Source organism: Micropterus salmoides, unplaced genomic scaffold, assembly GCF_014851395.1.
Source record: "Micropterus salmoides isolate LMB-PRFRI ecotype aquatic unplaced genomic scaffold, ASM1485139v1 Ms_hic_scaffold_12, whole genome shotgun sequence".
In the NCBI taxonomy this organism is placed as follows: domain Eukaryota; kingdom Metazoa; phylum Chordata; class Actinopteri; order Centrarchiformes; family Centrarchidae; genus Micropterus; species Micropterus salmoides.
The window spans coordinates 29071740-29087242 of record NW_024040263.1 but is presented as its reverse complement, the minus strand read 5'-3'; the positions used below and the strand labels follow the sequence as shown (position 1 = coordinate 29087242).

At 39.8% G+C, this 15503-nt stretch overlaps 1 protein-coding gene across 2 annotated transcripts; it reads right to left on the bottom strand.

The window, feature by feature from the left end:
- Window positions 1-5370: 5370 nt before the first annotated feature.
- Window positions 5371-15275, bottom strand: ccdc40 (coiled-coil domain containing 40). 2 transcript variants are annotated; one of them, XM_038714401.1, is made up of 19 exons: window positions 14670-15275; window positions 14182-14279; window positions 13753-13858; window positions 13112-13245; window positions 12740-12823; window positions 12095-12314; window positions 11213-11370; window positions 10981-11103; window positions 10500-10621; window positions 9963-10206; window positions 9660-9842; window positions 8968-9213; window positions 8653-8866; window positions 8265-8434; window positions 8081-8172; window positions 7756-7876; window positions 6574-6762; window positions 6326-6499; window positions 5371-5785 (listed from the first exon to the last, which is right to left on the bottom strand). In XM_038714401.1, exons 1-19 carry the CDS (start codon window positions 14755-14757, stop codon window positions 5534-5536), a joined length of 3018 nt encoding a protein of 1005 aa, XP_038570329.1. In that variant the 5' UTR covers window positions 14758-15275; the 3' UTR covers window positions 5371-5533. The 2 variants fall into 2 exon arrangements, with proteins under 2 accessions (XP_038570329.1, XP_038570330.1); XM_038714402.1 differs by having other exon boundaries at window positions 6326-6484; window positions 14670-15274.
- Between the last annotated feature and the right edge of the window lie 228 nt (window positions 15276-15503).

Here is a 15503-nt window from a genome sequence, read left to right as displayed (position 1 = left end):
CAGATGTTGTGTACTTGGAGCGGTTTGAGCTGCACAACACAATTGCAAACATGGACACCAGCTTTTTGGTCTCAGGTTCCTTTGCTAAAAGAGAGTAGACTTAGAATTTAAATTCTGATCTGAGAAATGTACCAAAGTGCCTGAGAACAACTGTATTATAAATGAAATACTGATTTCTATGAAAAAAGTCACATTTCAAGGATAAAAGTTCATCAAATTTACATAATGCTTCCTGTTGTTAGTGTTTTTTAGGTCAGTGTGTTATGAGTGACAGTGACCATTGCATCTTAGCAATTGAAAAACATGTAAAGTAGTAAAGGATACTAAAAGAACGTACCCACCCCAGCCACAGCCTGTTCACTTTGCTGCTGCCTGGCAAGATACGGAAGTATCCTCTGTTGTACCACCAGACTTAAGAGCAGCTTCTTCCCTCAGGCTGCGTGACTCCTTAAATCATCCAATATCACTCCAATATGTAAAATAGTTTTATTTCTCTATATAATTTTTGTAAATATCATATGCTTTTTATAAGTGGCATAAAGGGAACTTCAAGCTTCATCTCATTATACAACCCTGTTGTAAAATGACCTTGTAAAGTTTGCTTAATTAGCAAACATTAGCCACCATGAGCTTCTGGTCAGACCAGACCAAATAAGCCCATAGCAGCAAAACCACATGACTGTACTGAATTATGTAAGGACTTGTTTTAATGCTTATGAATTCAACTTTTAATTTGTAAGAGGCATTTTTGTATATTTCATTCAAAAGTTACATACTTTCACTTTCAAGTCACATATGTAGGCCATACTAAGTCGCATGCATGCACTGCTGAAGTGGACAAGATGCTGAATCCCAATTTGCTCCTGCGCCCCTCAGTGTGTGAGTGTGTGTGAATGGGGTGAATGTGACTTGTATCGTAAAGTGCTTTGAGTCGTCTGAACTGGACTAGAAATGAGCTATACAAGTACATTCCATTTGCCATTTACCATCCCTTAAGTATCATAATCAATGAACCTTCTAGTGATGGGATTAATCCAATCAACTGACCCTGCTCTTGGCCAGAGCTAGTCTGAAGCCAAGAAACAGTTTATGTGACTTGAAGGTGGTTTGGCATAGTTACTTCACTAAACAGGTCACAAGTCTTCTGAAAAGATGACGCAGAGACACCGCAAGATGGGACAGCACAGGCTAACAACTCAAAATAGCCGGTATTTACATTCACAAAATACATTCTATTTTCACATTAGCATACGTTACAGTTTTTTTCAGTTGCTAACCCGCACTGGTCAAAACTTAAGTCACATTGTCAAAACTCTTCAAACAGTCAGCGAAACAGAAGTGTACGTAGACCAAAATGTTAATCGTTTTTCATTGCTTTCACACAAAATGCATTCAATGATCTCTTTCTCCAAAATCCATGAACTCTTTTCTCATTAATACTTCCCCATCTGCAAAACTCTATATATTTGCAGAACACACTTTGTCCAAAACTGTTAAAATCACATTCAAAACAGAATGATTGCAATTGTCCTGCATTTTTGCAGTAACTGGACAGATGTTTATACAAAATTTTAGCAGAACATTTATGTACATTTTATGTTTACGTCTATGTGCATAGTGAAATATGTGTAGTGTTCTGAATGTGGTTTGTGAGTGAGTGAGTGAATGTGGTGAGTGTAAAGCAGGAAATTTGCTTATATTTTTACAATTGGTTCAAGGGGTTGGTGCATCAGTTATAGGGTGTGGTCATTTTGTCTCACGTACCTGTTTTACTGTGAAAACAACTGAGAAAAACTGTATTGCAGCACTGATATATCAGTAACTTTTGCAGTGATGTAGAAAAAATAAAGGATATTGAAGGAAATTTCTCCATTTCTGATTTATTATATATTATATATATATATATATATATTAAATATACTATAGTGCAGTCAATAAATTGAAAATATGTTATTCTTACAGTTTTTCTCAGTCGCTTTGGTACATTTCTACAATCATCCTTAACATTTGCAAAACTATTTGTATTAGTAAACTATGGCTAAGGTTTGGATGAAAATGATTGAAATGCACATGGCTGCCCTTTTTCTGTATGGCATAGAACAATTTCAACAGTACAGAGTAAAACATTGCGAGAGATTGGACAGGATTCACAGCTACACTTTTATGGTCTGTACTGTAATTTGTTGACAGAGCATGTCATTGTGATGCAGAAAAAAATCAAGGCTGTTTTATATACCAGTGTAATACATTGTGATCAACATGACGTAAGCAACTGATAATGTAGGAAACAGCAGACAATTGTACATAATAATTTGCATAAATCTGTCAAAGCATTTGCATTTTGTAATTTCGATAAATTTGAGTAAATGTCATAAATGTGGCAAATCATTTGCAATTTCTCAGAGAAATTGCTTTTACATATGATGTGCACAAGTGACTAGATGATGTGGAGGCTGAAGAAGTAGAATTTCAAATCTGATCTGAGAAATGTACCAACGTGACTGAGAACAACTGTATTCTATATGAAATACTGATTTATATGAAAAAATCAGTCTCATTTCGAAGACAAAAGTTCATTATATTTACGTAATGCTCCCCGTTGTTAGTGTTTTGTAGGTCAGTGTGTTATGAGTGAGAATTGTTGCAACATAATAAAAATGCATCTTTACTTTCTCTATAGACAAGAACAACATAAAAAAGGTGCCTGTTATCTGTTATAAAATATAATATATAAAACTATAGGAGACCAAAGGTGCTGTTAACCTGGAAGTGCAAGACATTTTTGCTGCTGTGTTGTTGTTCTCTACAGAGACATTACAATATCTATGAACTTAAAAGTGCTGTAAGTCAGGCAGAAGTATTCCCCCATGACGTGTCATAGTTTAGATTTAGGTTAGATATGGAAGCAAGGAGTGTGAGAAGGAGTCTGAGTAAGAGGAGACACTGAGTTCTGAGTTCTCTGCATTAGGTGCTTGTTTCACATCGCTCCAGGGCTTGTGCACGGATACTGCCAGTCCTACTGCCAGTCTTCAGGTGTGCCATGGAAAGTCCAAGATGGTGCTCACGGAGAGCATGCTATTTGAGGAGCCAGTTTGACAGCATTGCTTGGTGACCAACCTTGCAGGAGAGTCCTATTTGAAAATGTAAAAATCACTGGATGTTACTGTCGTGTGCAGCAGATGTGCTGGTCTCTTTTGAAAAGACTTGTCATTGTCAACAAGGACATGTATGATCAGTTTATCTCAATAGCAGAGTGTGAAGACACATCAGCACACAATGTGCAGGTGTTGTGTTTTATGATAGACTACTACACGTGCGGAGCAAAACTTTGCTGAGGCTCAGTGACCACAAGACGTCCGCTCTAGCTTCTGTGGCTCAAAAGTGAAACTCCATCACTTGATGACATAATCATGTCATCAGCAAGGATGGGAAGGAAGTAACACAGAATATCTCAAACACAAATACCCCTTCTGAACATATTATGAGCTACTGTATAACCACGTGAGCCTTGCTAATTCAATACAGGCTGCACCAATTCCCTTACAGCACACAATGTTACTTCTAGGTCCATCAAATGTTTTCGCAGGTGAGAAAATAAATAGCATCAACACATTGTGTAGCTGTTTCCCAATTTCATACAATATACTTAAAATAATTGTATACTATTTGAACTAATTGTCACAGTACTTACTCATAGTTCTGTTTTTGTGCTCACAGGAAATGAACCAATATCTGCACTGACAGATGTAAACCAGTGTTAAACTTCACAAGAGAAAACAAAAGGTATGTCCGAAGATTTCATACTTTTTTGTTTTGTATGATTTTGCTGGGGCTTTCTCACCACTAATCACCTTTATTCCCATTCCAATATATTCCTGTACACCCTCCTACTAATTTATTCCCTAAATTGAAAGTATTAAAAACTAACTTTATTTGGAGTAATAAACAAAAGACTTACTTTACTGTACTTGCCATATGAGAGGGGTGAACTCCAAGTCCCAAACTTTCTCTGGTATTATCGGGCAGCCCAGATCAGAGCTACCATGAACTAGTTCTCAGATGACCATAAACTGCCTTGGGTCACAAAAATGCAACTACATCCCATTACCCCTAAAGCTCTATCTGTATTCTGATACAATGAAACACCTGTTAAAAGATACTCATTACCCATTTTTCCAGAATACTATTAGGGTCTGGTACAAAATACAAGCACATGTGAATACAGGTGTCAGGTATATCAGATTTTACACCATTATGGAGAGACAGCAGATTTTCTCCAGAGATTACTCTGGTTTTAGATTCTGGGCAGAGCGGGGGAAAGGGCAGAACAATTTTGATATTATGCGTAGATACATAACTGCCTCCCTGTTACATCACTTTGATAATAATATGCTAGCAAAGGGCACATTATTCTACTGCCTTTGAAGTAGTGTAAGAATTCTGGGACAAGGTCACACAAACAATAGCTGAGATAATCTCTCTTAAATTGTCTGTCTGTCCTTGGACATTAATCCATGGACTATCCCCACCTGAGTTAAGATTGTCAGGTGCATGCTCACTTCAGACTAAGCGCTGTGTTGCAATCGCCTGGAAGAGAGCCAAGGCACCTACAGTGGAACAAGAGTCTTACTGCCCACTGTCAAAACTAACGTGTAATAATTAAGTTGACTTACAGAATTGTGTTTTTTATGTATGTATGTAGAAGTGTATGTGGTGTATTAGTGTTGAAAAAATCCAATAAATACAACCCCACCCCCAAATTATACTTTATTTGACCATAAGGAAATATAAACGGGTTTGTATATTTTGTATAAAGAGGAATTTCAACAAGAGTGCATTTTCAGGAGTTGTGTTGAGTGTTTTGTGTGCATAAATTATTCTTGATAAAGAGCTTTACCTAAAATCAAGAAGACTGTATAACATAGAAGAGAAGAAAATAAGCAATTGCTAGTTGTGGCTACAGTGTACTCTTATTAGAAAAAGGTGCCGTTTCCTCAACAGTCAACAGAAATAACCAGAACTGTTAGCATAATGACTCAGCCTACATGCTTCGGGGATTTTTGCAGAAGTGAAACCTCAGGGACCTCAACCCTGTCAATTGTGTTTAAAATCCCAAACTGAGGCAGTAATTAAGGGAATTAAGCTTCTATGAAATAGGATCACATTGACCTGGCACATCATTTAAACAGCTCACATGTGCTGCTGTCTTCCTAACCAAACATTGCTGAAATGTATCATTGCTGCTTTGATTGTTGGGAGAATTTAACTAACAACCCTTTATGTACTTTACTAACCTTTCATCACCTAAATGGTACTGAACCACAAATCAAGTAGTTTCCATACTGGATTGAACACACTATTAAGGATTTCTTAATGTTTCATAAGCTTTTATTAGATTACATTGTTTCACAATAAGCATTTGATTCACAGCATAAAAGAATGCACTTATCTAATCTTTCCCTCTTATCTTCAACTCATTTTTACTCCTCTGTGCTCCGCCTCCTGTACCCACTGACATGTCTCTATCCTCCCCTCAGCACATCTCCGGCTCCAGGGCCTGTGAGCGTGCTGCCAGTGCTAGCGACAGCCTGCGGAGAGCCCCCTGGTGCTGGGGGAACTCCTCACACACGCGGTGCAGTATGGTGCTGGCAGTGTGCACACGCTCCATCTGGCTCTGCAAAGCGGCTCCGATGGATTTGCTTGTGGACAAGGCTTGGTAGCTGCCCCCACATACCCCCTGCAGCTTCTTGGTCCGGCTCTGTAGAGACACTAGGTGCGCTAGGTTCTAGAGGGGGAGAAGTATGAAAAAATATGGATATGTTTTGTGCTATCACTTGATGTCACTTGTTTACAACAATAAACAATGAGCATAGAAAAACAATGAGTAGTTATTTATGGTATTCTTGGTATGTGGGAGTTATTTCCATGATTGTTGCTCACGTCAGAAAATCCTCAGCATGTCTATGTGATCCACAAAAATGCTTGAATAAATAGTCTCACCACACCTTCGTTACAGTTAATCAGCAGTTACTGGAAGAAGACTGAGATTGCATATTTCAGTTCTGAATGGTGACTTGATCGACACATCCTGGCTATTGTTAATTTCTTAGGAAGCTTAAACAATAAAAAGGGTGTAATCGTACTAGATTTCAAGTCATTAAAAAGTCAGTCACAAACACAACATAGGTACCAACCAGTAAAGTAAGATAAGTATACAAATACACACTTGCACCACAACAGTTCAAAGCAGATTTACAGTATATTTAAATGGTAGCATGTAGTAACGTGCTGTAATGCAGTATCCTACACTGTATGTGCTCCTTACCCTGTCTTTGGTGTCCTGGAGATTTACAAAGTCAGGGTCAAGGACGTGGCTGGTGCCGCAGAGTTCTATCACCTGCTGCTTCTTCTGCGCAAGCCTGTTGCTCAGACTCACCTGGCTCTTCTGCAGCTCCCTGATCACCTGTTCACACTCTGCCACATGCTGAAGACACACATACTGCACGTAGGGTAATTGTGCAACACTTGTCAGGCATATACTGTATGTACATATGGAAAATCCATGTCACCTACCTTGTGTGTGTCCTGGATCTTGCGCTGCAGGCCCTGTGTGATGCGGTTCAGCTCGCCCTTTGTAGCCTGTTTGTGGGAGCCGTGGACCATGGCCTCCCTGCGTAAGACGATGGTCTCCCTCCTTGCCACTGTTGCTTCACTCTCCCTTAGCAGCCGCTCCTGTTGTTTCATTAGCTGGTTGAGTCGCACCTGCACACGTGCACACACACACACACGTTAAGAAAACATAAAGAAAAGCACAAAGCCTTATTGATTTTATCAGCCATTCACTTCTGCCCACTCTAAAATGCACCAATGCTGTTGGTTTGGATGCTGTTTTATCATAAAACCTTTTTGTATCTTAGATGATGAAGTTCCAAACAACTGTGTCTGAAAAAGATGAACATCTACAGAGCTCATAAAAAGCAGTATATTGAGATATCTCATTTGTATGCTTTGATTCTACAGTCAGCATTACGTAAGATTGTAAAAAGGAAAATAATAATTATATGACTTTGTTTTTTTTTTGGAAGTAGTAACATTGACATCCTTATAACTCCTTATTATGACCCCAACAAGAGGAGACTGATTTTCATCTAATGCAGGTCATTAGTATGTGAGGCAATCACTCTTGCTACTTGATCTGTTTGTGCTGTGCTCCTACTGATGTTGCAACTAACTAGCATAAATACTATGATGTAAAAAAAACTTTTGAGGGAGTGTGAGAGTCTTTTTTGGGCGGGGTAGATGAAAGGTGTAAAGTGGGTGTTGTACTTTCCAAATGTCTGACCTAGAGCCTTTTTTGCCCAAAGCAGACTCACATCTGTTTGTGAGTCTGCAACATCATTGTAAATCTAAAAATGTTTCACAGTGCAAAAAAGGTTGGGAACCACTTTTATATGTCAGGATTTATTGTACTTTCATTCCTTGATTAGAAGATTTTCACTACAGCACAAATAACTGCAATTTAACAGTAAAGTAAAGTATGCTTAACATGTTGAAATTCAGAAACATTTTTACACATTAACAACGGCTCTCCCAGTCTTGAAAGAAACTAGTGTCAGACATTTGTTATGGGTACATTTCTGTATTCACAAAGTGCTCTTATAGGTTTATTGTCTTAATGTACGTACAGCAGGATGGCAACTCAATATTACTATTTATTTTCTCCAAGAATAATCATATTGTGTGCAATGTTTTTACCTCCATACGGTGTATCTCAGCCTTCATAATCTGGATGTCTCCCTGACCCACCTCCGAGTCCACAGCCAAACGAGTCTCTTTTACGAGCTGGGTCTTCTTCTCCCACAGCATAATCTGGCGCCTGTTGGCCACACACACAAAACGTACGCAAAAACCAGTAACTAGTATGTGATGTACGTGCTGTTAATATGGTGAGAAAAATGTACTAGTTATTGGAAAAAGATGTCTTGATATTTTTAATTAGTATATTTAAATATCTCACATAACCTGGAGGTGACAAAGCAGTGATCTAACTTATCTACTAATCCTAAAATGAATGACTGACTCAGCCTCCACCAGACTGTTGAGGAGTCTCTCTTTTTCCTCCTGGGTCTTCTCCTGTTTGATCTGCATCTCGATAGACTCCCGCTCTGCCTCCTAAACACATTATTCCACGTTTAATAATCATTTTCTATTAAAGCTGCCGCAAAGAACGACATTTAAAAATGAATTAAACAGTCGTGCCGTGCCTTGAGTCGGTGAAGGAAGTCTGTCTCCATCAGTGCGTTCTGTTGCTCTAGCACCAGGCTGAGCTGTCCGTTCTTGCTCAGCAGGGTGTTAAGCTTCTGCAGGTCTCCTCTCAGTATCTTCGCATTCTTCTCCAGCTCCAGCTCCTCACGGTGCTCTACTTCAATCTGACCTGGTGGGGTTGGAGTTGGTTTAATAGTTGCTGGTGTACAAGTGCACAGGGGAGGTTACAGCATGTATGAATATTAGTATAAGAGTTACATTCTGCAAACTGTCCAGTGGCTAATGATTACTAGTAGCCTACTTATGACTTACTGACACCTGACTGATTTGGATGTGTATACCTATTTGTGCATGTGTGTGCTTCTTCTTTATAACTATATTACGTACTCTCCAAGCGTATTTTCTTCTGTTGAATGCCAGTGTACTCTGTCTGCAGTTTGAGCATGTTCTTGCTGTTGGCTTCTATCTCCTGGGTCAGTCCTAGCAGAGTCCCCTGTCGCTGCATCCAGAGCTGCTGGTCACTCTTGATATTTGATGCCAGCTCCTCAGTCTCAGCCATTAGTTCCTCTACCTTAATATGCAGGGGACTGAGGTCCTCATGCTGGGAATGGAGGCACACACATCACAAAGGTATCATGTGACTTTTTTATCTGATACGTTTCTAGTGAACTAATATTCCACATAAACAAAAGAATCTCTCACCCCAGTGCTGGCTGCGATTTGAAAGATCTTTTTGTTATAGTTGGCGATGGTGGCCTGCTTCTGACTGATTAATAAAACAAAGGACGAAATCTTAGTCTGGTTGGCTGTCAGTAACTTGTTGTACTTTGCAATCTCCTCATCTAGAGCCTCCTGGGTGACAGCCAGGCTGTCCAGATGTTGGCCGACTTTGCTGCTCTCCAGTCCAACCACCAATACATCGTTCTCCAGCTGCCACAATTGAGAGATCTAAAGGAGAGGAGCAGGTGACGTGCAGAACAAAAAACGTTATATCTTTGTCTTTATCCTTTGCATATTGTTCATTTACTGTTTGTTTTTTTAATGTTCTATCTTCAGCACATTATACTTTTTTTGCATTTTTACATCAACTTCAACCAAAATGTACGGTGCTTTCCATGGTCTTCTCAATAATAGTGCGTTACTCGTCACAAGGAGTAGTCCGCAGCCTGTGAAACACTTCGATAATGTAATGTTGGAGTCTTCTTTAACTAAAACATGCCCAGATAACAAGACTACTTACTGTGTGTGTATATTGAAGGACTCAGGTGAACAGGTGTTTGCTGGCTGTCAGCCAGTTGTGAACCTGCACTCTCTGACAGAACAATACCTTCTTACAAAGCTTTCCCCCTGCCTGAAACATTCTGAATGCTTTTCCTATCTTTTTAAATCTCTACCTTCTCCTTTTTGAGTGTGGCTATCTTGCTGGTGAGACGCTGGGAGTACTTGGCAGCTTTGTTGTGGATGAGTTTCTGCTGCATGTGGGTCATGATCTTGTCCTCCAACTCCAGACGCACAGCACTCTGTTTCTCCAACTCCCTCCTCTGATCATTCACTTCAGCCTGGTGGGTGCTGGTTTCCTAGAACAATGAAGGAAAATGAGTGGAGTAGTTACAGAGGGAAAGAGAAGGTAGGAAGACAACTCTCTGAACAAATTAGGTGCACAGCTGTCAAAACCGAAGCCTTTGTCTTCTAGCTACCTTAGAGAGCCTAGCGAGGGTGCGCTCCGTTTCCCTCAGAGTGCGGAGGCAGGTGCTGTAGTGGGCCTGCAGAGCCTCTTGCTGGGCCTGCTTCTGACTGATCAGCTTTTTGGAGGTGGCACAGTCCATCTGGGACCAGTTCAGCTGCATAGTTAGTGTCTCATTCTGCTCCTGCTCTTCAGTGATGGATTTCTTGTAGCCTTCAATCTCTTTGTCAAGCAAGATCACCTGGTGCTCGACATTGCTGAAGGAAACAAGGACAGCAGTAAAGAATGAGTTATCTTTCCGTTTAAATAGCAGGTTATTGTTGTGTTTCCTTCAAATATTGTGTGGTATTTTCTACATATTTTCCACACACATCTGCATATTTTGAAATACGTGAACACCTGAATTTTGTCATACTGACTGAAAAGCAGAGGAATCACTGCAGAGAGACACCATCCTCCAAGATGCTGTTTATGAATCATCCTAACATTGTTAGTTACATGTATGTTTGGGATGCATTTGCAGAATTAAAGTGGATGTCCTCATTCTCACCGCACGGCCTCTTGCATCGCGCTGAAGGCCTCATCTCGTCTCCTCATGCCCACCAAGCTACTGTTCCACTGGTGCATCAGCTGCCGACGTGCCATCACTAGAGACTCCATTTCCATCTCAGCCTGCACACACACACACAAACATGAGCGGATAAGTGTCAGGACTGACGTCGTACTTCATCAATAGATAGAATGTGAGAATATTCGTTGCGTATTAGAGGCTTACATTTGGTTCAACACATGACAATGAATGCATTAAACTTATAAGCTTGGATCCATCAAATCAAGTCTGTCTGTCACAATAGAAACAACTTTACAGCTAGTACCCCTGCCCCCAAATGGCCGTAAAATATTTTAATGCAGATTTATTCTTTACAAATTCCTCTCAATTGACTGCAAACAGTTTTAGTATCAATAGTTGCAGTAATTTATAGTATTTTTACAATTTACTTCAGGTATATACTGTCTTAAGTCATAGTTACCTCAGAGAGAGCCTCTTTGGCGGTCTGCGTCTCCTCTGCTTGAGCACTGGCTTGCGCCTCATACATCGCTATCTGCTGCGTCAGACCCTCCATGTCCTTTGTTAGGCGCTCCACATACAAATCCTGATGACACAGGACTATTTTCACTCAATAACAGTAAATGAATCAATGCTATACTGTCAAACCTTTGAGAGATCTGAGATTTGTAATGTGCCAACTTCAGCCAGTCTACCTGCTTCAGCTTCTGGTCTTCAGCCTGGCTCTTTTCAGCTCCCGCTTTACGTCTGGCATTCTTAATGGCTTTGACATTAGAGCGCAGATCTTCACTGACTCCTTGTATAAAGACGACATGCAGCATCAGGTTGTCCAGCTCTGCCTGTAGCTGGGACGCTGTGGAAAAGATACACAGGAGTCAACATTAACACAATTCCTCAAATCTCTGCTTGTAAACATGGACTGACACAGATGCTGTCTTGCTGTTGCTGAAACAGTACTGTGGACCGAACTACAGGCTGCTTTTAATGCAAAACCTACTGTGCAATAACAAGGATGAAGTTTCAAATCAGTTTACATTCAGGTTTAACTGCTGAATCTTTTGCACAGACATTTAAACCTGAAAAAAATGATTAAATTAATCAAGTGTTACATTACAATTTAAACTGAGGTCTAACAATGCAGCACCAAAATCTAGACACCCACGTGTTTCAGTCCACATGACTTCTACAAAAGACAATCAATTTCTGTAGTTGTATCACTTTTCAGAGATTGGGTTATCAGCATAAGCTAACAACTGAAGTTACAAAAGAATCAAATTCCTAACAAATTATACTACGGTCCTGGGTGTGCCTACACTTCTTTGACTGGACTTAGACTGGAATCATGTGCCTGACTAACTCAGCTGTGTATTTTAATCAAGATAATAATTACAACATAATTCAGAATTTGCAGAATTTATAGGCCAAACCTAACTAAACATGTTGTCAAACATGAGAACCATCATGGATGAAATCAGTAACCTTAAATTTCTTAAAGTAAATGGTGCAACATAGTTAGAATGAAATATAATCCCGGATCAGCACCAAGGCAAGACCACCAAATGGCAAGTCAGTCTCACCATTGGCTTTGGCTTTGCTGTTCTGGCTGGTAATACTGGACCACTTGTTCCTCATTGCTGCCAGCTGATCCTGTGCCTGCTGATGTTTGGCTTCAGCCTGTGTCTTGGTGTGATGACGGTCCTCCAGCCTGGTCTGGAGCCTGGCCAGCTGCTCCTGAATCCTGAACATCTCAACACCTATCTCCAGTATGTGGTCGGCATCTTGCTTCTCCGTTGCCAGCTGAGGCAGTGTGTGAGAGAGCACAGACAAGAATCGGGAAACAAATCAAAAGTCTCTGTTTGACTCTGGTTTCCTTTTGTCACACACACATTCTCTGTCGCAGTTATTTTGTTCCAGAAATGTATTGACTTAATCTTTTTTTATTGTTATCAGTTAAATGATTGGGATTGTATATGCTGTATCTGGGATAAATCGATATATATATATATAGATCAATATAAAAGTGCAAATTTAATTTCTATACAGGTCAACAGCACCATCTTTTGGACATATTAAGACCCTAGATCTAAATTCGGGGACATTTTAACCTGTGTGTATGTGAACTACATATTTGCTTCTACATGTGTATATCTGTGTATGTGAGTACTGATGGAGCAAAGATAAAGGTAAAAGAACAGAAAAAAGCTGACAGAAATGTAGCCGACCTTTTCCTTCAGCCCCAGGTTGATCCTCTCCAGCTGCTTGCTGAGCTGGCTGCTCAGAGCTGCTTGTTGCCTTTTGACCAGAGGCTGCCAACAGATCAAACATGGCATCAATGACATGACAGCAGGCTAGATATCTAGCATAATGTTTATGAACTTACTGTACTACAACTAAGCTTTTGGAGGGCTGTGCTGATACTTGAGCACACTGTATATTTATTAGAAAGCTGTGTTGCCAGTGCACTAAATACGCTAATATACTGCACACGCAGAGATGAGACATTAATACTATTATTCTCTTTGAGGAACAGTATGCCAAAATCTATTAATTTAATAAACACTAATTGTATAAATATTGTAGGAGAAGCTACTGACATGTTCAGAGTCGAGAACAATGAATTCCTCATCCTCCTCGTCCTCTGGCAGTGGGTCCTGATCCTCCATGCCTTCTGATCTGTTAAGATTTGTGAAGTGAGGTATCAGTGGCATCTGAGCAACATTTGGTTCCACTGAAACACAGAAAATAAAGACATGATCAACAAATTGAAATGTGAAACATATTCCTTGTGACTTTGTAGTATTTTTGTCTGTCTTTGACTGTGTCTTCTAAGTACATATATTTGTATTGTTTTTCTCTATAAACTCTACCCAGGTTATTCTCTTTCTTTGATAGAAATATTGTTAGAAACACTTAAGTTGAAGTTAATAATGGTGATGTTATTTTACAGCACAGTATCTTGTCCTTGGACAATAAAGTTTCCCTTAATTTAGTTTAAATCTAAATTAATTAAAGGAGGTAATGGACCTTTGAACTAGGGGATCCTAAGCACACCAGCCTAAATTAGATGCTTTACCCTACTTACTGTGTGTAATTTGCACAAATTGCTGTGTTACACTTGCCAATTTAATTTTCCTCAGGAAAATAAAGGATATTCTATTGAACCGCTATGCTGTGTCATACTGTGTTGCTTTGTGCTGGATTGTAAATCCCAAACAGGGTTAGTGTATTGACTGACCTGAATTTGTGTCTGCAGGAGAATATTCATCCACACCACTGTGGTCAGGGTGAAGCTGGGGGGTCGGGTCATCGGGCTGGGGCCCTGACTGATCCTGTGAGCCGTACTGAGACACAGACAGAATGCATGTATGAAAGTGCTTGACACTGATTATGATTTAGACAGTGCGCAGTGTTAGACACACAATAAATGTCCACATTTTAGACTTTTACAGGAGTGGCAATTGTATACAACAGAACAACAGACTTAAAGTCCCCTCTCAACTTTTATTATCTGCACCCAATAACAAAGAGAAGTGCAACATCACAGCACATGGACAAAAGATGACTTAAATATCGTCATGTTTCCACAAGGAGTTAAATAATGCAATAAAAAGTAGAAATATTAAACACTAAAGCTAAAACCCCTGCTTGACTCTTAATATGGTACCTCTACAGCAGGTGGGACGGTCGCTCCACAGTCCTCTGCCTGCAGCTTGCTGTCATCTTTGTTGGAGCCTCCCTCAACTCCGGCGCTCTCCATTGGACCTGTGACGACGAACAAGTGGTCTGAAGAGAGTCCGCATAGCTTTTCAACAGGTGGTCTTCTCTTCGCCAGTAAATATAATTATTGTCCGTAACAAATAGACACACCCTTTTCTTCTATTAGCATATGCTATTTTAGTTTGTCTTTTATTCAACACTGTGGCAAACTAACGTTAGCTTTCCGTATAACGTTATGGTCGGTACAGAAAACACAAAATCCTCAAAGCCAACCTGGACCAGGGTCAGTTAAGCGACTAGCAGAGCTCAGACAGTGAGGCTGAGGAAAACATTAACCCACAGCTACAATAGTGGACACCGACATTAATAAATAAACAGATAAAAGAATAAAAGTTTCCTTTAATTTTGACAACAATTAGCCAGAGCTATACTTACTCAACACCGCAGCACTGTCACGGACCAGCGCAATAACGTTGCTAGGCAACCGTAAACTTCCGTTAGAGGAGGTCGTCATAATCGTCATCACAGACCGCTGACGTGTTCAAGGCAGCTTGACCGTGTAATGCTGCGTTCGTGGCAACTCGGAACTGGGAAATTTCCGACATCCAACTAGAAAAAAACTACCCTGGAACGCCACCTGAAGTCGGATTTCCTACTTGTGAACTCGGGGAGAAAAATATATGTACCCCGATTTCACCAATAGCAGCTGAATTACGTCACAAAACAATGTCAGCGCCCATGGAAGCACACATTGTAAATGGTAAACCATAAACTCAAAAGCAACAAAAAGTATATTTGCATGTATTTAAATTAAAATAATACATACGGTCAAATAGTTAAACCTTTTCTGCATGTACACTGATGTCGAAATATGTTAGGCCTATTAGGTAGCTGGCTACAGTATAGACTCTCATAAAGTCATCTTCTTTGCATAAAAGTTATTGTTAAAAATGCCAAAACATTAGGAAGTATAACCTACAACACTGACTTGAGGGTTACCAACTGATGTAAAATCAAAGTCTTATTAACTTTATTGCAACTGAATGGAATGTTAAATCAAATGTAACGTTGTGATGGTAACATTACTACAAGTGCAACACTACACTACATTATGGCACATTTGGTATATAGTTACTTTGTCTACATAATACTTAATTTGTAATGTTATTTATATCTGATGCACTTTTAAAGTTTAAACTACACTATATGAATGCATTAGTAAAGCAATAAATACAAAGCAAGCAACTACAATTCACAATACAACATTTG

What these genes read in the sequence shown, in the direction of transcription:
- ccdc40 (XM_038714401.1), bottom strand. Translation starts at nt 14,757, where the DNA reads ATGACGATTATGACGACCTCCTCTAACGGAAGTTTACGGTTGCCTAGC. An exon ending in TTGTTCTCGACTCTGAACAT is followed by an intron (nt 12,824 to 13,111) that starts GTCAGTAGCTTC and finishes ATCTGTTGGCAG; the next exon opens with CCTCTGGTCAAAAGGCAACA. An exon ending in ACTTCCTTCACCGACTCAAG is followed by an intron (nt 8,173 to 8,264) that starts GCACGGCACGAC and finishes TAATGTGTTTAG; the next exon opens with GAGGCAGAGCGGGAGTCTAT.